Source organism: Bos mutus, chromosome 1 (assembly GCF_027580195.1).
Source record: "Bos mutus isolate GX-2022 chromosome 1, NWIPB_WYAK_1.1, whole genome shotgun sequence".
NCBI classification, from domain to species: Eukaryota; Metazoa; Chordata; class Mammalia; order Artiodactyla; family Bovidae; genus Bos; species Bos mutus.
The window spans coordinates 71,391,834-71,415,305 of NC_091617.1; the positions used below are offsets into that span (position 1 = coordinate 71,391,834).

The window sequence follows — 23,472 nt, forward strand, 5'->3', positions numbered from 1 at the left end:
ATGTTTAATTTATTTCTTCTAGTTATAGTCAGGTAAGACTGCCTCCATGTTTTATTTTGTTTAAAGTTGAATCACTTTTGGTTGGATAACTTGTTTTAATGACATTACTATGGAAAGATTTTTAAGAATTGGGACCAATCATTTTTAATTGAAATGAGAGGTCATGATATTTAGAAGCATGTTTATTTGTTTAAACTGGATTATTTAATGAATATTCAGTTGAGTTCAGTTCAGTCGTGTCCACCAGGCTTATGCATCTTTTAATACCTTTCCCTAGTGTATGTCAGTGTCATACTGAATGTCCAAGAGTAGTAGATTATTAAATCTGATTAATGAATTAGATTTTAAATAGTGGTCAGTTATTGTTTTCCTTAAAGAGAGTAATGCTGTTTTTGCTTATTATGAATACTTAATCTTTTTTTTTTGCCCTTAAATGCTGACCCAAGGCTGCATTACAGGTAAAAAAAGGATAAGACCTAATCAAACTAAAAAGCAAGGAAAAGTATGTCTAATGTAATTATTTAGACTTTTTGGAATTGAAATCAATCAGTTGAAGAAACAGTGGTGCAGTGCACATTCATGTACATGCCTTTTGGATATGTGCACGAATTTCTGATAGATTTAGACCTAGGAATAAAATTGCTGGATCATAGCGTATGTGCATGTGTGTGTATATGTTCCATGTTAGTAGATAATGCTGTTATTTTTCAAAATGTTATACCGTTCCTGGTAAGCAGAACTGTGTGAGAGTTCCCATTGCTCCTTGCCACCTCATCATATTGCGAGAGTTTTCAATTTTTTGCCTATTTTGGTGGGTAGATATGGACATCTTGTGGTTTTAATTTATGCTTTAGTCACTAATGACCTTCTCTGATGTTTATTGGTCATTTGGATATCTTCCTTGTTAAATGTCTGTTAGTCTTTCTCCCATTTTTCCACCAGGTTGTCTAACTAACTGTTGATCGTATCCTCAAATATTCTAGACATTAGTCCCACTTTGGGGTATACACATTTTAAATTTTCACATAGTTTTAAAAATATCTTTTCTGTTAGGTGCCTTTTGTGTCCTTCCCAACCCAAGATCACAACAGTGTATCTCCTGTAAAATCTTGTGTTTGTGCATGCATGCTAGGTCACTTCAGTTGTGTCTGACTCTTTGAGACTCTATGGACTGTAACCTGCCAGGCTTCTGTCCATGGGAATCTCCAGGCAAGAATACTGCAGTGGGTTTTCATGCTCTCTTCACAATCCAGGGTTTGAGTCTGCGTCTTTGGCAGGAGGATTCTTCTTCCCACTAGCACCACCTGGGAAGCTTTGCTTTTTATATCTAGGCCTTTAATCAGTCTGTGATTGTGTGTGTGTGTGTGTAGTTTGAGGTAGAGATCCACTTTCCTTTTATTTTCCCATTGGTGGCTAAATGATTTGCTGCTGCTGCTAAGTCACTTCAGTCGTGTCCGACTCCGTGAGACCCCATAGACGGCAGCCCACAAGGCTCCCCTGTCCCTGGGATTCTCCAGGCAAGAACACTGGAGTGGGTTGCCATTTCCTTCTTCAATGCAAAGTGAAGTCGCTGAGTCTTGTCTGACTCTTAGCGACCCCATGGACTGTGGCCCACCAGGCTCCTCCATCCATGGGATTTTCCAGGCAAGAGTGCTGGAGTGGGGTGCCATTGCCTTCTCCAGCTAAATGATCTAGATTCAGTTATTAAAAAGTTTGTTTTTCCCCAACTACTCAGTGTTGTATACTCTTTTATGTAGGACATTTCCATACATGTGAGGTCTGTTTCAGACTCTATTCTGTTTCATTGGTCTTTTTGTCTTAATTATACCAATACCATGCTATCTTAATTATTTTAGCTTTACAACGTATCTTGATAATCTGACAAAGCAAAGCCTCCTACCTTCCCTTCTTAAAAAGTAAATTGCTAACGTTCTGTATTTCCATATAAATACAGCAGCTTTTCAGGTTTCATAAAAATAGCTTTGCATTGGATCTGTGAATGAATTTGGGGAAGAATTAATATCTTTATTTTAAATGTCTTCCAGTTCATGAGCCTTGAGTATTTCTCTGTTCATTCATTTTTTTAAACATCCTTCACAAAATTTCATCGTTTTCTTTATCTTTTGGTAGGTGTATTTCTAGATACTTGTATTGGAAATGTTATTGTAAATGTTATCCTTTAAAAATATATTTTCTCACTGTTTACTTTGGTTGTCTATTAGAATAAAATTTGATATTTGTGTGTTGATTTTTAAACCAGTAATAGTCTTTTTAAGCTCTCTTTACTACTACCACTAATATACCTTTGAATTCTTTTGGATGTGTACAGTCACATCGTCTGCAAATAATCCTTTCCTTTTGGTTTATCTTGCTGGCTAGGACTTTCAAAATAATCCTGAATCAAAGTGCTTATAGTGGTCCTTCTTGTCTTGCTTGCAATTTCAAAAGGGAAAATCTCATTTGAGTCCCTTCATTGTCTTGACTTATATTCCTTGGGCTCCGCACCAAAGCTTCAAGTTCTCCTGATAAGACAAGCTACTGATGTTACAAAGAAATCTTTGGAATGTTGCCAAACTCGATTATATCTATTGCTGATTTAATTTTGTCAGCATAATTAAATAAATTATAGCTCCAAATAAATTTTAAATGAAGGAATTAAAATTTCCCTGATTTTTTTCCCCCAAAGTAAAAGCAGAAAGAAATGTAGCAGTTCATTTACAGATTATTTCATTTGATTATTTTGGATGATCATGTCCTTCACGATTAAGTTTTGAGATATATCAACAGTGTTTGTGTGTAATTCTGAAATGTGCCTAGCTCCTTTTCCCATCATCATGGACTCTCAGATTTAGAAAGCTCTTAGGTGATTATCCGGAGAAGGCAATGGCACCCCACTCCAGTATTCTTGCCTGGAAAATCCCATGGACCAAGGAGCCTGGTGGGCTGCAGTCCATGGGGTCACTAAGAGTCGGACACGACTGAGTGACTTCACTTTCACTTTTCACCTTCATGCACTGGAGAAGGAAATGGCAACCCACTCCAGTGTTCTTGCATGGAGAATCCCAGGGATGGGGGAGCCTGGTGGGCTTCGGTCTATGGTGTCGCACAGAGTCAGACACGACTGAAGTGACTTAGCAGCAGCAGCAGTAGGTGATTATCACTCTGCTTCTCCTCCAGTGCAGAGCCCCTGCATTCCAACATTCTTGGCAGATGGTCATCCAGTCTCTACCAAAATCTTTCTCAAGATGGAAGTCTACTCCTCTCTAATAGTATAGCATTCTAATTTTGCTTATTGGTCCAGAAGTAATTTTGAAGTTTCAAAACTGATTTTTAGAGTTTTCAATTTGGAGATCACAATGATTTTTCAGTTTTGTTGAAATTACTTTGGAAAGTCACCAGGAAATATTTTAAATATAGAATTTCTGATTTTAAAATTTAGTGGCTCCTTGGAGGAAAACTGAAAGTTTGAATTGCATTCAAGTGAAAACTAGAATGGTTAGATGATTGAAGATGACTATGAGTGATTTTATAATCCTTATAAAAAAGTGAGCTAGGAATGCGTACTTCACACTGTGGTACTTCTTCTTTGCAAAAATAAACTTTTTGTATTTCTTTTTTTGAACCCCCAAATAGTGGAGTTATTGTTTCTACCAAAAACAGTATAACACTATAACAATATAAAACTACCATAATAGTAATATATTTAGAAAATAGTGGTAGATTTAACTAATCCCAAGTAGAAATACATATATTCCTTTAAAAAATTGTTAGCAGACACATCAATATTGGGATTAAATGAAAACATTTAAAACAACACGCATAGAATATCATGTTGTTCCCTTTGTCTATTTTTATACATATTATTTTGTTCTTTTAATCACAGTGTGTACAATTTATTTATCCAGGTTATATAATTTATAAAATTTTTATATTTGCTTTTCTCTTTTAATGTGTATTCTGTATAATCGTTTGTGTTATTGCATAATAGTCCACTGAATTACAATATGTTAATATGTTGAAGCATTCTTCTGTTACTGAACATTTAGGTCTCCACTTAGGAATGTTGTTGATCTAACTATCCTAATACAATGCTTTTCTGCTGTTTGAGCTGTTTCTCTAGGATAGATTTGTCTAGGGAAATCAGTAAAAACCATACAAACTTTTTAATGTGTTATTTTGTTTAGGATTTCTCCAATGATGATTCTAAGCTAGAATATAACGTAGATGCTGCAAATGGCATTGTTATGGAAGGTTATCTGTTCAAACGTGCCAGCAATGCCTTCAAAACTTGGAACAGGTAATATATTTCAAACACTGGTCTTGCTCTTTCCATATCCTCAGTTTTCTGACTTTCTCTATGGTTTAGTGACTCTTTCCTTCATAATTCTCTAAATTCACAGTCCCTAGTAACTTTTCTGAACTATGTGTATTGGAGATAAGTTGCCCCTCTAGGAGTAAGGCCTTAAGAAGCAAGTGAAAAATAACACTAGCAAATCTAAATTCTAAAATTTAAGCAAAGTTTAAATTGGGAAGCAAGGAGAATTTTTATAATGCTTGGTTTGTAATGACTAGGTTACTACAATGAATAAGTTTTTAAATGTGAGCTTCCTCTGATATTTGTTATGAAATAGATCTGATTGCAAGTTATATATTGAGTATAATGGGTGAATAAGACAAGTGGGCTGTTTTTCCTTTTTTGGGTTCCTCCTTTATATGTGTGTTTATGTACATATTTACTTAATTTTGGCTTGTGAATCTTTAAGTGAGGTGATCCTGGTTTTTAGATCTGTTCAATAACTTTAACCAGGCTTTTTAGAATATGGGATGAGTTTTATATGTGAAGTGTATGTGGTAGCTGGTGCTCCTTTTTTGTTAACTTGATGCCTACTGAAAAATATTTTTTTCTAAACTGATTTTTAAAAATAAATGTTGATAAAGTAAATATCTTTAAAATGAATGTGTAAAATATTTTATTATATTTCTCATGTATTAATAAAGTGAAATCATTTCAGACATGAAGGCAAAAGGAAAGAGTGATTGTCTCGGGATCATCTTTCTGAATAGCAGTGATTAGTCTTTTATTCAAGGATAACTCCTTAGTGGAAAAAAAAGAATTATTTTGTAATACTTGAGAATAGTATCAGATTCTGGTTGATTGATTTAATTACTATTATATTATTGGTTGAATGTGTATATTTTATTTGCTACTTGAACAGGATATGAATTCACTTAATGATAGAGAAGATTGTTTTCTTTTTTAAAAAAGTGGACATTAGCAAAATAAATAGAATTTTCTTGGTAAGTTTAATTTGGTATACATTTTTATTAATTTAACTGAAAACCATTATGCTTGAATATTCAAAATATTGACACGGATTCTCAGTGCACTTATTTTGAGTTCTTGGTGATGAGGTTATATACAAAAAATATTTACTGATATTTTCAAATGTCATTTTAGTATCACTGTATCAATGTTATTTGTATCAATTTAGTGTCAATGTCATTGAGTATCTCTTTATCATTTGATATTGTCAGATGTTTAAATGGGACATGGTGTGTTGTATTTGAAGTAATTTTTCTTTACCTGAGAATGAATATAAATGGGAAAGAATGGTGATTGTATTTGATATTAAGTTTCTTTGAGTGATGTAGGACTTTAAAAGTAATGCATGAATATAGGAGGATCTACTCAGATGGCCTAATTAAGAAAGAAGGTTTTAACGATTGTAAAGTAAAAATGTAAAATTGAAATTTTGTTTTCTAAACTGTAAAAATTAAGCCAGTAATCTTTTAAGCCTTTCCTGGCAAATTTCCCTGGCCACAGTAGGAAATTAATAGAAGAAATAGTGTGATTGTCAAATTTTTTTAATAAAGAGTTTTCAACCAGTACAATTTCATGAGGTGTAATGTTAGAATTGAATTTTAACCTTCAGATTTCAAAACAACCTTCTTAAAATTTAACACAGTGAAAATACAATAAATCCATAAAAACCATACCATTGTGTTAAGAAGAAATTAAATGAACTTCCATGGAGTACTCTTAATCAGAAATGCTCACAGACTTCAAAATGAAGCACATTTTCCCACAAATTTCGTGGAAAATTACATTCCCATTTAGGACAACAGAAGAAAATTAATTGATTCAGGCATGTATCTTTTTGTTCTTATATGTTTCATGAATTTTATTAATTGGCATAGACATTAAACCATAATTAAAATTAAGTAGAGAATAGCTATTAAATTCTCAATTGCAGATATGTTACCTATCATTTGCCAAGTAAGAATGATAATAACTTTGAAAATGAGGCCACCTTTTAAAGGAGATGCCATTTCTATATGGTAGGATAGCAGTTATTGATTAAAATCATAGATTGTAGTTAACACCCTGATATTTAGTAAAGAAGATGGAAGTGCAGGGACATGTTTGCTCATTCAAGGTCACATACTTGGTTTGTGACAAAATTGAGGCTCAGAACCTGGCGTTTTAGGAAACTTGCTATGAAAATTCCAAACAATCTGTATTTTCATAAGATAAGATACAGCTTTGGTAAAAACAACAACAAAAATAGTTTAAAAACTATTTTTAAAAACTTCCCTAATGCATTTGCATTATTAGGAATAAATTATAGATAGCAAGTTATTCATTTTCATATACCTTTAAAGACTATTTTGATGAAAACACTAATTAAAAGCAGACTTGTAAGTAATGTAGCATATAAACATATAAAACTCTTTTCAAAGACAGAAGTCAAAAACCTTTTAACAAAAGTCTTAAGTATTTTATAGGTTATAGGTGAATAACTATAAAAGGGAGAAGAAAGAGAAGTCTCTTAAATGTTACTTAGAATTCCCTTCTGCTTTTCAATTTTAAAAATTTGGAATGTATCTAAATTTTTTTTTGTATGAGGTTACCAAAAATCTAGTCTCAGGAAATATTTGCAGATATTTTCTTTTTACCTATATATGATCTCAGACTCTTTCCTACTTGTCTAGTTAGTTCTCTGTCCAGCTTAATTTAATATATTTTATTACCCTCTGAATAAAAGACTGTGTATTTGTGATATTTGTGCCTTAACTACAAAAACTCAGGAATTCAACTGTTCAAGCGTACAGATTTTTTTCTGCCCACTTTTTTTTTTTTAAAGATTGTTTGTGGATTAGTTTTAGGAAACATACTTTCTTGTAGTCACTCTGAGAGGTTTCAGTGTTGACAAATTTCCTATTGTCTATAGCTTTATGGAATAGAAGCACACATATTTCAGAGTCAGCTTTTAAAAAAGATCTTCCTGAGAGAAATGTGAATTTGACTAGGAATTTCCAGTTAGTTTTAAAACTTGATGCTGTATTTCATTAAATCTAAGTATATTTTGAAAGCGTCATTCTATAATCTGAAATTTAACCAAAGAGATGGTATTGTTATGTGGTATGAATGAAATGGTGTAAGATGTGAAACATTTTATGTCTTATGTGAATTGTTGAGCTTGTTTCTGGTTGGTTTCAGATTTCTAATTTGTAGTGTCTCTTAAGATTTTTTAATGTCTGTAATATATATTTTTTGAAGATGTTATATCTATAAAATAGTCTTTCCAGGCCATCTTCTCAGTGTCGCAACTTCATTTCAAGCTCAAGTCAGAGCTAGATGGATTATTAATACCTATATTTCTCTTTTGCTTTTCATGATAAATTTAGAAAGTATGAAGGAACAATAAAAATAATTAAATATTAGCAGTATTTAGTACTGAACTGTTAAAACTAATAAGGAAGTGGAATAATTAACACTATGCTCAGTCTTTGTTAAACTGGAAAATGTAGCTAAAAGCATAAAGTGCATTCATTATACAGTATCTTAAAGCAAAGTATTCTGTTTCTAGTACAGATACAAGTAAGAAGTGTATACTTAGATTAAAGATAGACTCTACTTACGTGTGGCCTTAGAGTGTCTGCTGTCATTTGATGAAAAGAGGGTGAGCCGGTGGGAGGAGCTTTTCATGTTGAAATGTTCTCATTTGTTTCAGGTTTATGTAGACATAGCTGTAGTGATTGTTTCCTTTAATTTTTTAAGATGAAGAAAGGTATTATTTGTATTTTAGAGCTAAAACCATAGAGGTAGATAACTCCCAATAATAGTAGAGTGTGCGACTATTCTCAAGAATCGTAGACTGTACAGAATTTTCTCTGCCATAATGCTTTGAAGAATATTTTGAATATTTGTAAAATATTAGCCTTTCAGATTCCTAAGAGTTGGAATTAGTTGTATAAATGCATATTTATATATATATAAAATATCAGCAAAATGCAACAGATATTTTTGATTCTTTTGTTAGGTTATGAGCTTAAGCTGGTTCCTTTAATTCTTGCTTTATTTTCATATCATGCTAGTCCTTTGCTTATTTTGCACATTTGCGTTTTCATTCTTTTACCACCTTTCCCTTATGTTTTAATCCTGCCCCATTTTTTCACATGACAGGAAAAAGCCCGATCATATCAGGTACCAAATGGCTTCCTTCCCCTCACCCCTGCCTTACTCCAACTTCCTCTTTGGCACGAGAAAGCTCATAATTAACCTGCATTTCAGTTGGATTACTTGCAATGGATATAAAGTCTCTTTATGTTTTAAACTGAGAAGAAAATGTAAATATCTTATTTGAGGAACAGAATTATACCTTTTCATTGCTTACATCCTCAATTTGTTTTAATCTGGAAAGGAACATTTGATGTGTAAATAGTTGTCCAAAGAAGACATAACTTCAGTAATACAAGTACTACGAGTATGTATATATGTGTGTATGTGTACACACACACACGTAGGTATGTATATTTTAGGGGAAATGAGCTAGTAAATGCTTTTTAAATTTTTGAAATGGTAATTAGGTATTAGTCTCTTTGGTAATCACCTTATTAATTATGTTTAAAGGAAACATTGCCAATTCCTAGCTTTTTTGTTTGTTTTACCACTTTGGTCTTTTTCCTTGTGAAAATTAAATTGAATTTTAAATAAAGGAACATATATATATTCAAGCTTTCAATGTTATTAAATGTTCACTATTTGGCACCTATATGAATCTGCACATGAACCTATCATTTGTATGATTTTAGTGATAAAGCTTCTACTTTTAAAGATAAAGAGTGATAAAGATTTAAAAGTTTTGCTTTTACCCATGTTCTTGATTTTAAGTAAGTCCTGGGACTAGTGTTCAAAAATTATAAAAGATACTTGATTTATTTTTTGATGTATTCCCTCCCCAATTTTGTCATATAGAAGCTCTCATTGATATTTAAAAACTAATATTTGTTTATGAATGTATAATTTTGGTCTAAAATTTTTATTGAGTTGTCTCAATTTGAGATAGATATAAATTGGTGTCTTAGTTTTCTTAAAACCAAAAAAATTTCGCTTTTGAATACTTATATTTTGGCTTTTTGGTCAGTTTATGAATCTTGTAGAATATAGTATAGTTGTCAGCATAATGCTTTCCAACATATGTCTTTTTTATTATTTAATTACCTTTTAAAGTATCTTCAAATTGCAAGTGGCGTGAGCTTGAAATATTAAATATTTTTCCATATCCTGTAGATTGTGAATATTTTTCCCTTTATTGGAGGTCTTAATAATAACTAGAGTTATTCTATAGGAGCAAAGATTATATTTTATTTTGCTCACCTGATTAAAGTCTTGATCAATATAAATGAGTAGAGTTAGCTTTTTTTTTTTTAATGGTAGAGGAGGGGAGATAGTACCATAAGACATACTGAGTTTGGCAATTAAAATTTTTTTCTACCCGGGATAGTTGTGATTTTTTTCACTTAGGAAATATCAAATTAAGATGAATTCAAAGTGTCTTGAATTTATAATATAAACAAAAATTGGTGATGTGAGAAAGTTCCTCATAAGCAGATAAATGGCAGGGGAACTAAGTTTCAGAAATATAAATGATCTATAAAGTTAATAATCAAACAGAATCTAACATAAAAACCATAAGTTTTTATCTAGTATTTTGTTTTTATGTTTAGAGGCTATTGTTCTAAGATTCAGCAGGTCAAAAGAAATTTACTTTCTGATGACCTCAGAAGCATGAAAAGTTTACCTGGATGTTTTTCCATTGTTCAGTGAAATTCTTCGTAGTTTTTCATCAAATTATATAGTATTACTATATATAAAAAAACGTAATTTTTATTAATATAGTTTATTTCAAATGATTTTTTAATTAATACTTTAATCAATATCAGAGATTGTTTCCATTGCATGTCATCCCATGTGGCAGGGCTGCACCATTTTGTTTGTTTGGAGGTATTTCCTTTAACATTTCTAACCAACCATGTGTCCCAGAACAAAGAGACCCAGAAGTTCTTCCTTTTCTAGCCCATCTCTTGATGATTTGCGTTTAGAGGCAACCTACTTGGTTTTTACCTAGATGCTTGTTTAACAGATCTGTATTTTAATGGTAAAGGTGAATGCCTTTTTAAATAGCAAGAAAACCTAACAATCTGTCTAGCTTAAAAATAGAAAAGCATCTAATCATTTTCTCAGCCTTGGAGAATTAACTTAAATTTTTTGAAATAGAAGTTCTAAACATGTCTAAATACAATTTTTAGTGCTTTGTATTAGTATCAATGAAAAGGTAGAATCTCTATCTGCTAATAGATTAATAACTAATGTTTACAATAGAAATCATCTCACATGTAACTAATTTTAAAATAATGACTCAAATATTGTTTTACCTTTCATGCTTGATGAGAATTTTTGCTTCCTTTTATGAATGGCTTTTGGCTGTGATTTTTTTTTTTTTTTTGAGTCTTCAGGTCTTTTATTGTTTTAATAAATTAGAATTAGTAAATATGCCATACACAGGTTAGTTTTTTCTTCTAAAGAAGATTGCAAGTAAAATGCCAATTAATTTACAGTAATGAGCAGAACAATATAAATAATTGGGTGACTCATTTTTAGTAATAACTTTGACTTTTCTGCTAAGAAGTATTTTATATGAAAGTAAGGCCAAGTGAATTGGCGACAATCTCCTATTTGATATCATTTCTAAAAGGATGTTTGCTTTACAGATCAAATGCTTGTTGAATGGGGTGCAGAAAGGTTGAAAACAAAGCACCATTTGTTTCAGTCTTTTATTGTATACAAATAAATAGTCTTATTTATAATATAAATTTATTTCTACTTTATAACAAGCAAATTATTTTGGGGAAAGCTTTAGTTATTTTTGGGGATGCTCACAAAGCTAAATTTTTAATTTTTAAAAAATTATTATTGGTAATGGCACAAAGTATAACAACTTTTGTTAGGGTATAAATTTCTGACATAAAAATGAATAAAAAATATGGTAGTTTTATTTTCTTATTCTGTGGTTTTAAAATTGCCTGAAAATTTTAGTTTCAGTAATTATCTCATTGACATCAGTTTATATAAAGCAAAATAAAACAATGCTCTTCTAAAAACTTAATTACTATAAACTGATTTTCTAGTACTTTCTCAAATATTTTGTTTCTGACAACAACTGAAATAAATTATGTTTGTGAAAATGTAATCTGTTTTATATTTATTTAGACGCTGGTTTTCAATACAGAATAATCAGTTGGTTTACCAGAAAAAGTTTAAGGTAGGTGTTTTATTAAGTAATTAAGTGAAAACCCATTGAATCCTCCACTTCAGTTTTTATTGGTATAGCAAGTTCATAAATATGTATGTGTGCAAAATTATCATTTGTTTTATGTTTGGATATGTATAAAACGACTCAGGAGTGGAAAGTATCAGTATTGTCTGATATCCTGAATTCTTAATTCCTATCTTTGAGATGGATTGTTCTGTATTTCAGGATTACTACTTTTATTTCTTCACATGCTTCTTTGTCCATTTGTGAGACAGGAATTCCCTAATACTGTTTTGGTGCTAAAGGAAAGGTTGTGTTTAAGAAATATCACTTTAGGGCCAAAAGTGATAATAGAGAAGGGTTAACAATTACATTAAAATATAAGCTTGAATTAATTTAAATAGAAACTTCTAAATTTGTTAATATTATTTTTATGTTTTTGTTTTCTTGAGCCTGATTTTGAGTGAGGTATTTTCATTTAATGGAAAGGTATGATGAGATTATATGTGATTTGATAATGTTAAAGATAATTAGAGAAAAGAACTATTAGTTAATGATTTGATTTTTACCTAATTAACCTTTATGAATAATATGTTCAGCTGTAAATTTCAAATACCCACCTACTTTGCTCTTGAGATGACACAATGTGAGATTTTACTTGCTAGGTTCTATGGTAGCAGGTTTATTCCATACAAATTCTTTAACTATTCAGTTTATGTTTTTTTCTACCCAGATAAGCTTGGTTTTGAGTTTTTAATTTTATTAAGTACTAAAAAATGATTTTAAAAATTCTCATTTTCTTAGATATTTTAAGAAGCATGTATAAGCTTTTTATTTTTCTTTCAGTTATTAAAACTAGACTCATGAAAGGCTTCTTTTTTGGAGGAGAGTGGCTTTTATTATATGTGAGGGGATCAGGAGAAAAATCGATTTGAAAGAAAATGGAAGAAAATTAACAGGAAGCTAACATTTATTGAGCACCTGCTAATTAACTATGAAGTGTTGGACTAAGTTTATATGAACTATTTCATTGAATTCTTATATAGCAATTTTATGAGGCAGATAAAATTAACAGGACATAATTACCTTTATACAGAATTAGTTATATCTATATTGATAACTCCTATTTCTGATCTAAAATAAGATAAATATAAACCTTTAAAATTAGACCATTTATTTCAAGTACTGTTTTTAGTATGTTTTCATAGGTAGTGACATTTAAAGCCTAGGTTGATAAATATGGGAGTTTGTTTCCTTGTTGTAGGATAACCCCACTGTGGTGGTGGAGGACCTCAGGCTCTGCACAGTGAAACACTGTGAGGACATAGAACGGCGATTCTGCTTTGAGGTGGTCTCTCCAACAAAGTGAGCGGTTCCAAAGAATTTGAGAGTTGTTTTTGTGTTTCTACAGCTTGTCTTAAAGAACTTTCCAGAATACAGAAAGATTTGTTACAGTTGTGACTGTAAGAGCTAAAGGGGAAAAAAGTGTTCTCAAATTAAATTTGAATTATGAATGATTACACACATATTAATGGTTACAACAAGTCAGATATTTATGTAACTTTTACGCAGTAGCATAGTCCTTAAATTCTGATGATTACTATGGCTATATGGAAACATTTTAACTGTCATGGTAATGAGCTGAAGTCATATATCAGGTAAATTTCTTTGATAACTTATTATTTCATATGTCTACCCAATGAAAAATATTAATGTTATTTTATGTGGCAAATTTAAAGTTTGTTTTTTTAATACACAGAATAGGTGATTTGTTTTCAGTAGATAATTTATTTCATTGACTTCTTGATTTCTTTATGAACATACAACCTAAATTTAGTGAAATAAAACCTTTCAACACAGTATTTTTTATTAGAAAATTATTATATAGCAAAGTTAATAAAAAATAAACCTTATTTTTTGGGTTAATTTAGTGTCTGAGAAAACAATGTTATTTCCTTTTAGAAGTTGTATGCTTCAGGCGGATTCTGAAAAGCTGCGCCAGGCATGGATTAAGGCTGTTCAGACCAGTATTGCTACTGCTTACAGAGAGAAGGGTGATGAATCAGAGGTTAGTAAACAGTACTGCAATACAAAGTGATATTTTGCCAAAGTTTTTAATTTTAATTGCAACATTGCATGATTATAACATTCTTTTTTTATGGAGGATGATTTTTTTGTATTGAAATGGGTTTGATTTTTAAATTATACATTTAGTTTCTTGTTTATTTCTCTTGACTTTTCTTTTAATTCCAATATTTCAGTGTATGTTTAATCCAGTATTTGAATATGTGTCTCAGGTATTCTGATGCAAGTATTTTTCCTCAAATATTTTATTAATCTAATAAAACAGTGAATGTGAAAGGTAAACACTAAAACTGGGTGAAAAGCAAAAAAAAAGGAAAGCTCATATTTTTTAGTTGAAATCTCCCTGGAGAAGATAAGCTGAATATAGAGTCTGGCGTTGTAGTCTGGTGTTAGCTACCCAGTAAGTTTACAGACTCTTTTGAGCAAGGCCATGAGTGAGTCCTAAGAAATGAAAAATGTCTTTATTCTATCCTCACATTTTTAGTTTGGTTAAGTGTGGAATTTTTAGGTTGGTAGTGATTATTCTTAAGAATTTTAATGGCAGTGTTTTCTTGTTTCCAGAGTTGCTGTTGGAGTCTTTCTTGTCACCAATCTTTAATATTCCTCCTCTCCAATTTCTTTGTTTTCTTTTTCTGAAATTTTTGGACTGGTCTTATGATTTCTTTTTTGTGTGTATGTGTGTTTTTTTTTTTGGCTCTGCAATCTGGGAGATTTTACCAGTTAGTCTTCCAAACCTTCTATTGAATATTCCAGTTGTGCTAGTGCATATTTAATTTTGAAGAGTTTCTTTTTGTTTACTGAATGTTTATATACATAAACCTGTTCTTTTTTCATGCATGCAGTATTAGATTTGTGTTTCTTAATTGTGACTGCACAGTATAATAATACAGGAAGTTTTAAAAAATCCCAGTGCTTAGGTACCACCCCAGAACAGTTGATTGGAGTTGGGGCCCAGGCATCAATATTTTTAAAAGCTTTCTACTAATAAGTGATTTCTCTGTTCAAGCAGTGTTGAGAACCATTTTATTAGGGGCTTTCCTTGGCTATCTTGTTATCTGTGCCTGGTTGCATTTGCTGTAAGAACATAGGACTTTGTTGACGGTGAGGTTCACTAAAGTGTGGACCATTTGTTGAGGAACAATTCGAGTTAGGATCTTTGGAATCTTTTCAGCTAAGATTCCCCAGAGAAGACTCACTGTTCTCCTGTGTAGAGGTAAAGGACTGGCTGGGAGTTAATTCCTGGGGAACCCAGCATTCAGTTATATATACGTTCATTTAATCCTGTGCTTACCTCCTTTTAGGTAAATGCCATCTAGTAACTTTCTGTTTTCTTTCTCAGTGAATGAACCTCTTGTCATTTGTATGTCTTTGTAGAGAACAGTTCACTAATGGCAGCATTGGGGACGGGACCTCTGATCTAACTTTTTCTTAATAATTTCTCCTATTTTCATCCCCACTTCCAAGATTAACTGGTACAAATCCTTGAGCCTTTTGTCTTTTATGTGATGTAAATTGATGAACTCTTAGATTTTTCTTAAAATTTCCTTAGATTTTGCCTTGGTCTACTCTGTTACAATTCATCCAGCCACTTTGCAGCTCCCTGAATTTTGTTGCCCTTATTTTCTTTTCTGTTATCCATATTCTTATGGATAAATGTTTTTTGTTTTTTTAAATTAAAAAACCATGAGTTTCTTAAGTTCATTTCAGTTCAGTCACTTAGTCATGTCTGACTCTTTGCGACCCCATGAATAGCAGCGCGCCAGGCCTCCCTGTTCATGACCAACTCCCGGAGTCCACCCAAACCCAAGTCCATTGATTCGGTGATGCCATCCAACCATCTTATCCTCTGTCATCCCCTTCTCCTCCTGCCCTCAATCTTTCCCAGCAACAGGGTCTTTCCAAAAGAGTCAGCTCTTTGCATCAGGTGCCAAAGTATTGGAGTTTCAGCTTTAGCATCAGTCCCTCCAATGAACACCTAGGACTGATCTCCTTTAGGATGGACTGGTTGGATCTCCTTGCAGTCCAAGGGACTCTCAAGAGTCTTCTCCAACACCACAGTTCAAAAGCATCAATTCTTCGGTGCTCAGCTTTCCTAATGGTCCAACTCTCACATCCATACATGACCACCGGAAAAACCATAGCCTTGACTAGACGGATCTTTGTTGGCAAAGTAATGTCTCTGCTTTTTAATATGCTGTCTGCTGCTGCTAAGTCGCTTCAGTTGTGTCCGACTCTGTGCAACCCCAGAGATGGCAGACCACCAAGCTCCCCCGTCCCTGTCATTCTCCAGGCAAGAACACTGGAGTGGGTTGCCATTTCCTTCTCCAATGCATGAAAGTGAAAGTGAAGTCGCTCAGTCGTGTCTGACTCCTAGCGACCCCATGGACTGCAGCCCACCAGGCTCCTCCGTCCATGGGATTTTCCAGGCAAGAGTACTGGAGTGGGTTGCCATTGCCTTCTCCAATATGCTGTCTGGGTTGGTCATAACTTTCCTTCCAAGGAGTAAGCGTCTTTTAATTTCATGGCTACAGTCACCATCTGCAGTGATTTTGGAGCCCCCAGAAGTAAGGTCTGCCACTGTTTCCCCTGTTTCCTCATCTATTTGCCATGAAGTGATTGGACCAGATGCCATGATCTTAGTTTTCTGAATATTGAGCTTTAAGCCAACTTTTTCACTCTCCACTTTCACTTTCATCAAGAGGGTTTTTAGTTCCTCTTCACTTCCTGCCATAAGGGTGGTGTCATCTGCATATCTGAGGTTATTGATATTTCTCCCGGCAATCTTGATTCCAGCTTGTGCTTCTTCCAGCCCAGCGTTTCTCATGATGTACTCTGCATATAAGTTAAATAAGCAGGGTGACAATATACAGCCTTGGGGTACTTCTTTTCCTATTTGGAACCAGTCTGTTGTTCCATGTCCAGTTCTATCTGTTGCTTCCTGACCTGCATATAGGTTTCTCAAGAGGCAGGTCAGGTGGTCTGGTCTTCCCATCTCTTGAAGAATTTTCCACAGTTTATGGTGATCCACAGAGTCAAAGGCTTTGGCCATAGTCAATAAAGCAGAAATAGATGTTTTTCTGGAACTCTCTTGATTTTTTGATGATACAGCAGATGTTGGCAATTTGATCTCTGGTGGTTCTTCTGCCTTTTCTAAAACCAGCTTGAACTTCTGGTTCACGTATTGCTGAAGCCTGGCTTGGAGAATTTTAAGCATTACTTTATAGTGTGTGAGATGAGTGCAGTTGTGCAGTAGTTTTAACATTCTTTGGCATTGCCTTTCTTTGGGATTGGAATGAAAACTGACCTTTTCCAGTCTTGTGGCCACTGCTGAGTTTTCCAGATTTGCTGGCATATAGAGTGCAGCACTTTCACAGCATCATCTTTCAGGATTTGAAATAGCTCCACTGGAATTCCATCACCTCTGCTAGCTTTGTTCGTAGTGATGCTTCCTAAGCATCACTTGACTTCACATTCCAGGATGTCTGGCTCTAGGTGAGTGATCACATCATCATGATTATCTGGGTCATGAAGTCCTTTTTTGTACAGTTCTTTTGTGTGTTCTTGCCACCTCTTCTTAATATCTTCTGCTTCCTTTAGGTCCCTACCGTTTCTGTCCTTTATTGAGCCCATCTTTGCATGAAATGTTCCTCTGGTATCTTTAATTTTCTTGAAGAGATCTCTAGTCTTTCCCATTCTGTTATTTTCCTCTATTTCTTTGCATTGACCACTGAGGAAGGCTGACAGAACATGGTCCACTGGAGAAGGGAATGGCAAACCACTTCAGTATTCTTGCCTTGAGAACCCCATGAACAGTATGAAAAGGCAAAAAGATAGGACACTGAAAGATGAACTCCCCAGGTCAGTAGGTGCCACTGGTGCCACTCCAATATGCTACTGGAGATCCATGGAGAAATAACTACAGAAAGAATGAAGGGATGGAGCCAAAGCTAAAACAACACCCAGTTGTGGATAGGACTGGTGATAGAAGCAAGGTCAGATGCTGTAAAGAGCAATATTGCATAGGAACCTAGAATGTTAGGTCCATGAATCAAGGCAAATTAGAAGTGGTCAAACAGCAGATGGCATGAGTGAACATCGACATTCTAGGAATCAGCGAACTAAAATGGACTGGAATGGGTGAATTTAACTCAGATGACCATTATATCTACTACTGCGGGCAGGAATCCCTTAGAAGAAATGGAGTAGCCATCATAGTCAACAAAAGAGTCTGAAATGCAGTACTTGGATGCAGTCTCAAAAATGACAGAATGATCTCTGTTCGTTTCCAAGGCAAACCATTCAGTATCGCTGTAATCCAAGTCTATGCCCCAACCAGTAATGCTGAAGAAGCTGAACAGTTCTCTGAAGGCCTACAAGACCTTCTAGAACTAACACCCCCAAAAGATGTCCTTTTCTTTATAGGGAACTGGAATGCGAAAGTAGGAATTCAAGAAACGAGTAACAGGCAAATTTGGCCTTGGAGTACAGAATGAAGCAGGCAAAGCCTAATAGAGTTTTGCCAAGAGAATGCACTGGTCATAGCAAACACCATCTTCTAACAAAACAAGAGAAGACTCTACACATGGACATCACCAGATGGTCAACACCGAAATCAGATTGATTATATTCTTTGCAGCCAAAGATGGAGAAGCTCTATATAGTCAGCAAAAATAAGACTGGGAGCTGACTGTGGCTCAGACCATGAACTCCTTATTGCCAAATTCAGACTGAAATTGAAGAAAGTAGGGAAAACCACTAGACCATTCAGGTATGACCTAAATCAAATCCCTTATGACTATACAGATCTGATAGACAGAGTGTCTGATGAACTATGGACGGAGGTTCGTGACATTGTACAGGAGACAGGAATCAAGACCATCCCCAAGGAAAAGAAATTCAAAAAAGTGAAATGCTGTCTGAGGAGGCCTTAGAAATAGCTGTGAAAAGAAGAGAAGTGAAAAGCAGAGGAGAAAAGGAAAGATATACCCACTTGAATGCAGAGTTCCAAAGAATAGCAAGGAGAGAGAAGAAAGCCTTCCTCAGTGATCAATGCAAAGAAATAGAGGAAAACAATAAAATGGGAAAGTTTCTAAAGTAGATTACAGGTATCATGTCATTCCACACTAAATAGTAATTTCTGAATATCGTCTGTAACTCACTTCAGATGTCTCCAGTTATCCTAAAAATGTCTTTTACAACCTGTTTTACAAAGTAGGATCTTTTTTGTGACTGGGCATAGCATCTAGTCCAATGTTCCTTGTCTTTCAATCTAGAATAGTTCCTTTTTTTTTTTCCATGACAATGACTTGCTGAAAAGGTTAGACTTTCTGTTCCAGAATTCCTTGTCATAGACTACAACATAGGTGATGTGTATACTTCGTGTTACAATGAGAGAAATACAATATTGTTACCCAACCATTGCTAATGCTAAAATCTTCTTGGTGAAGATAAAGCAGACATGGTGGATTAGGGAGCGGCCAGTGTGATCCCTTCATTGTCACGGTGCATTTCCTTTCTTGTTCCCAGTCTATTAATACTTCATTGCTTTGTATAACAAATCTACTTTGTCTTACTTTAACCCTATAAAGTCTCGTCCCCATCAACCATTCATTTACTAGTTTTGTAGCTGAGTTTGTAATTGTATTGGGAATTGGGAATGATGATTTTCTAATTCTTTTCCCATATCCATTTATTAACTTGCATTCTTATGTGAAATACAGGTTTTCTTTATCAGTGGAGCTATTTAGTTAGTTTAATAAGAGATGCTTAAATTTTTGCTTTTAATTACCACATTTGGTTGATTTATTAGCTACCTGAAGTGGGGACAGATAAATGTTATGGGGGATATCATTATAAACTCCCAGATTTTTAAAAACATAATGGGTCCCAATTAATTGTGGTAATTACTCTTTTTTCACATTCAAATTATCACACCTTTGTCCAATAAGGACTCATGTGATGCCTTGAAAAATTTCTCTAGTTTTTAGCGGAGTTGTGAGAAGGAACAAATTTAGATGTGTATCCAGATCATATTGATGAGGAAGCTCGTGGATTGCTGAAATGCCTGTGTTAGCAGAATTGTACACCAGGAATAGTAGGGATTACAGGAAAAATAGAGATAGGGCCAACCTAAAATCTACCTAAGTTTGTAACTTGAATAATTTTAGGAACTTTAAAATCTCAATAAAAATATTAGCACAGTTGAATTCCTAATAAATAAACACTATAGTATAGAGGACAGGTAGGGCTTACCTTTAAAAATTGGTGAAGATAGCTTAAAGGAAGGGTACAGAAGGGCTGAGGCTTTGGTGACATGTGCAGAACGCATAAATATCAGAGAGAATGGTGTAGTAAACACTTTCAAGTCATAGCACGTGGCCAAAATGAGCCAAGGAGAGTGAAGGGTGGGTGTCATTTGCAGTCCTGTATTCCTTGAGGTGTCCAGCCCAGGTTCTGTGTTACCGTACTTTGCTTTCAGCTTCTCTAATTTGGTGCAAAAGCATTAGAGGAATACTGAGAGTGAACCAGCGTGATTTGTGCATTGACATCCTTTTTCTGTGTAATTGCTTACAAGCTAATTCACATTATCAAATATGTTTTAGTAACATAGGTTTTATTTCTTTTTTTAAAATTTAAAGTAATCTGTAACTTACAGAGAGGTTCCAAGTAATGCAAATTATTTTTCCCCTGAACTATTTCAGAGTAAGCAGCTAACATATGGTATACCACCCATTATTAGTTTAGTGAGTTCTTCTCACAACTAGGACATTTCTCCTGTATAATCATAATCAAGAAATGAGCATTGGTACAGTACTACCATTTAATTCTCAAATGTCAAGTTTTAATAGTTGTCCCAGTAGTGTTCTTTACAGCAAAAAGATCTAGTCTAGAAGCACAGGTTTCTTTTAGTTGTCATGATTCTTCAGTTTCCTTCAGTTTTGGTAATAGTCCCTCAATTTTACTTGGACCTTCTTGACCTTGATTGTATCGAAGATTGCAACTTTTATAGAATATCCCCCATTGTTGAAATGTTTACTTACAAAGTTGTGCATTGTTGGTAGGAGTATTATATAAATTATGCTGTGTTCTTCTCACTGCATCTTCTCAGGTGGCCTGAGATTTTGATTTGTCCCATTTTTGGTGATGTTAACTTTGATCACTTGATTAAGGTAGTGCATGCTAGACATCTCTACTGAAAATACTGTCTTTGTAATAGTATTTTGTATGTATTGGGTGTATGTACTTTGAGACTATGTAAATATTCTTTCCTATTCAAACTTTAATTTTTAAATTTAATTATATGAGGATACAGCCCTGTTTTAATCAATGTATTATGATTCATTACTATCATTATTTGTTTTGTTGCTCAGATTGACTCGTTTCTCTAGTGCAGCCCTGGATTCTGTATCCTTTTGACATTTCCCCAACAGTCTTGAAGTTCTTCCCTACCTTCTAGCATGATGAGATGTCCTGAGTTCATCTTTTTGTACTTTCTCTGCACCAGCCTTGAAATCAGCAATTTCTTCAAAGTACACTAGTTCTTTTGGGTAGAGAACAGTTTTTAGAAAGCAAAATAAAGGAATATACATGTGTATATATTATTTTACATCTTTACCGCTTTATAAATCTATTTATATTAAAACCATTAGGGCACCTATTGTCATCTCCAGTCCTAATGTAATACAACAGGGTTTGTTCTAACTTTCTCCCTTTTCATATAAATAACTCCTTTCTCTGAAGTAAGAAATCTGACTTCCTTTATTGTTAGCAGCTTTGCTCATATGCTCAGTCCCCCTGCTGTGACCAGTATGCTTGCTCTGCTGCCATTTCCCACCTGCCAGACTAACACCTCACACCAGGTGGTGCTACCACTTGGTGGTTCCTCTCTGTCTTCAGGCTCTCGTTTCCTTTGTTGGACTGTCTCCCTACGCAGAAATCCTTCTTCCCCTGCTTGGGAACCAGCAACCTGCATGGGGTCAGTCTCATCTGAGGGTATGCTCCTCACCCAGCTCAGTCCTCTCTGTAATTCCATATCCCCACACTTTCTTTGCCTAGCCACACTTAATGGCTATTTTTTTTTTTAACTTTACAATATTGTATTGGTTTTGCCATATATCAAAATGAATCCACCACAGGTATACATGTGTTCCCCATCCTGAACCCTCCTCCCTCCTCCCTCCCCATACCATCCCTCTGGGTCGTCCCAGAGCACCAGCCCCAAGCATCCAGTATCGAGTTTTCAAGAAGGGCAAGATTATATTTGTGTGAATTCTGTTCTAAAATACTGGCTTATTAAAGTTGAAATGTTTTTAAACCAAAAGACTTTTTAGGCCATATATTTATTTGCATAGGATCCTCAAACTCTGTTTTTGTACTTGGTCATTATTGGTATAGTCTTTGCTGGGCACTTAAAAAGTTAGTTTTTTGCTTATCTGCCACCTTTTGCTTTTCTCCTGGTTTCTCATGAGCTTTTAGACATTGTGGGTTATATTGTTGGTTCACTCTGTAATTATAATTATGCAGTTGATCTGTTCTTTAGTAAAAGGCCATACCATTTTCAGTAATTCACTGCAGTAATTGAAACAACTTGCTTGCAGTTCATTGAATACCTTGGAAAAACTTGGTATAAAATAGTATTTATTTTCTTCTTGAGTCTTAATAGTCTCATGCATACTCTCTCTGTCTCTCATCCTGCATGCTAAATTCCTGTTCCTCTTTCTCTTTGCCTTTTATCTTGTACATACAATCATTGTGTCAAGTTATTTTTTATTAATGTGTTTTTCTGTATAAGACTAAAGGCCAATTGATGGCAGATCCTGTATGTTTTCATTCTTGAACCCCCAGTGTTTAGAACAGTGTCCTTCTTAGGCCCATAATAGGCCTTCAGATTGTTGATTGGCAGCTTTTGTTTGGAGCATGTAGTGTGCAATGTAGTATTACAATCCTTTTTTGTTTTTTTAAATCTTAATTCTTTTAGAAGCTGGATAAGAAATCGTCTCCATCCACAGGGAGCCTGGATTCTGGAAATGAGTCAAAAGATAAGCTATTAAAAGGAGAAAGTGCATTGCAGCGAGTCCAGTGTATACCTGGGAATGCCAGCTGTTGTGACTGTGGTCTGGCAGACCCACGGTGGGCCAGCATCAACCTGGGCATCACCCTGTGTATTGAGTGTTCTGGGATTCATCGGTGAGTAGGCCCCCTGGGGTGAGAGGCTTCTTTTGGTTAAACACACGTACATGTTTCTTTCCCAGGGGTTAGAGGACTTTCCCTCCTGCCTAATTTCGCTGCCAGTTTGTGTCTTTGTACCTTTTATGAAGTGGATAAAATTCTGGTTTGTGAAGTGATTTCGAGGACTTTGATTCACCATTAACCAGAAGATCTATCCATATGTATATATGTGTTGAGGGCTATATTAGAGACTGTGTCACATTAAGATAGAAAAATCACTTGCATAATGTGCAAATAGAGATTTGAAAGTTTTATATATTGATGCAGTCTTTTCTTTTTCTGACTTAGGAGTCTTGGAGTTCATTTCTCAAAAGTACGATCTTTAACTTTGGATACTTGGGAGCCTGAACTTTTAAAGGTAAAATAAATATTTGCTTTAAAATATTTTATGTTTTCACATAAAAGTCAAGATTTTTTAAATTTATTTATTCTTTTGCCACTTGGCTATGCAGGATCTTAGTTCCCCAACGAGCAATCAAACCTGTGCCCTCTGCAGTGGAAGGGCAGAGTCCTAACCACTGGACCACCAGGGAATCCCCAAAAGTCAATATTTTAGAATCTG

At 34.3% G+C, this 23,472-nt stretch overlaps 1 protein-coding gene across 2 annotated transcripts in view; it reads left to right on the plus strand.

Moving 5' to 3' along the window:
• Positions 1-23,472, plus strand: part of ACAP2 (ArfGAP with coiled-coil, ankyrin repeat and PH domains 2) — a 176,273-nt gene that overhangs the window by 130,851 nt on the left and 21,950 nt on the right. Inside the window, exons 10-16 of one of the 2 annotated variants that reach the window (XM_070371400.1) lie at positions 4,185-4,297; positions 8,468-8,488; positions 11,555-11,606; positions 12,862-12,962; positions 13,560-13,665; positions 22,660-22,868; positions 23,199-23,268. In XM_070371400.1, coding sequence (XP_070227501.1) covers positions 4,185-4,297; positions 8,468-8,488; positions 11,555-11,606; positions 12,862-12,962; positions 13,560-13,665; positions 22,660-22,868; positions 23,199-23,268 — 672 coding nt within the window. The remainder of the gene's footprint in view (positions 1-4,184; positions 4,298-8,467; positions 8,489-11,554; positions 11,607-12,861; positions 12,963-13,559; positions 13,666-22,659; positions 22,869-23,198; positions 23,269-23,472) is intronic. The other variant, XM_005897839.2, reaches the window with a different exon arrangement.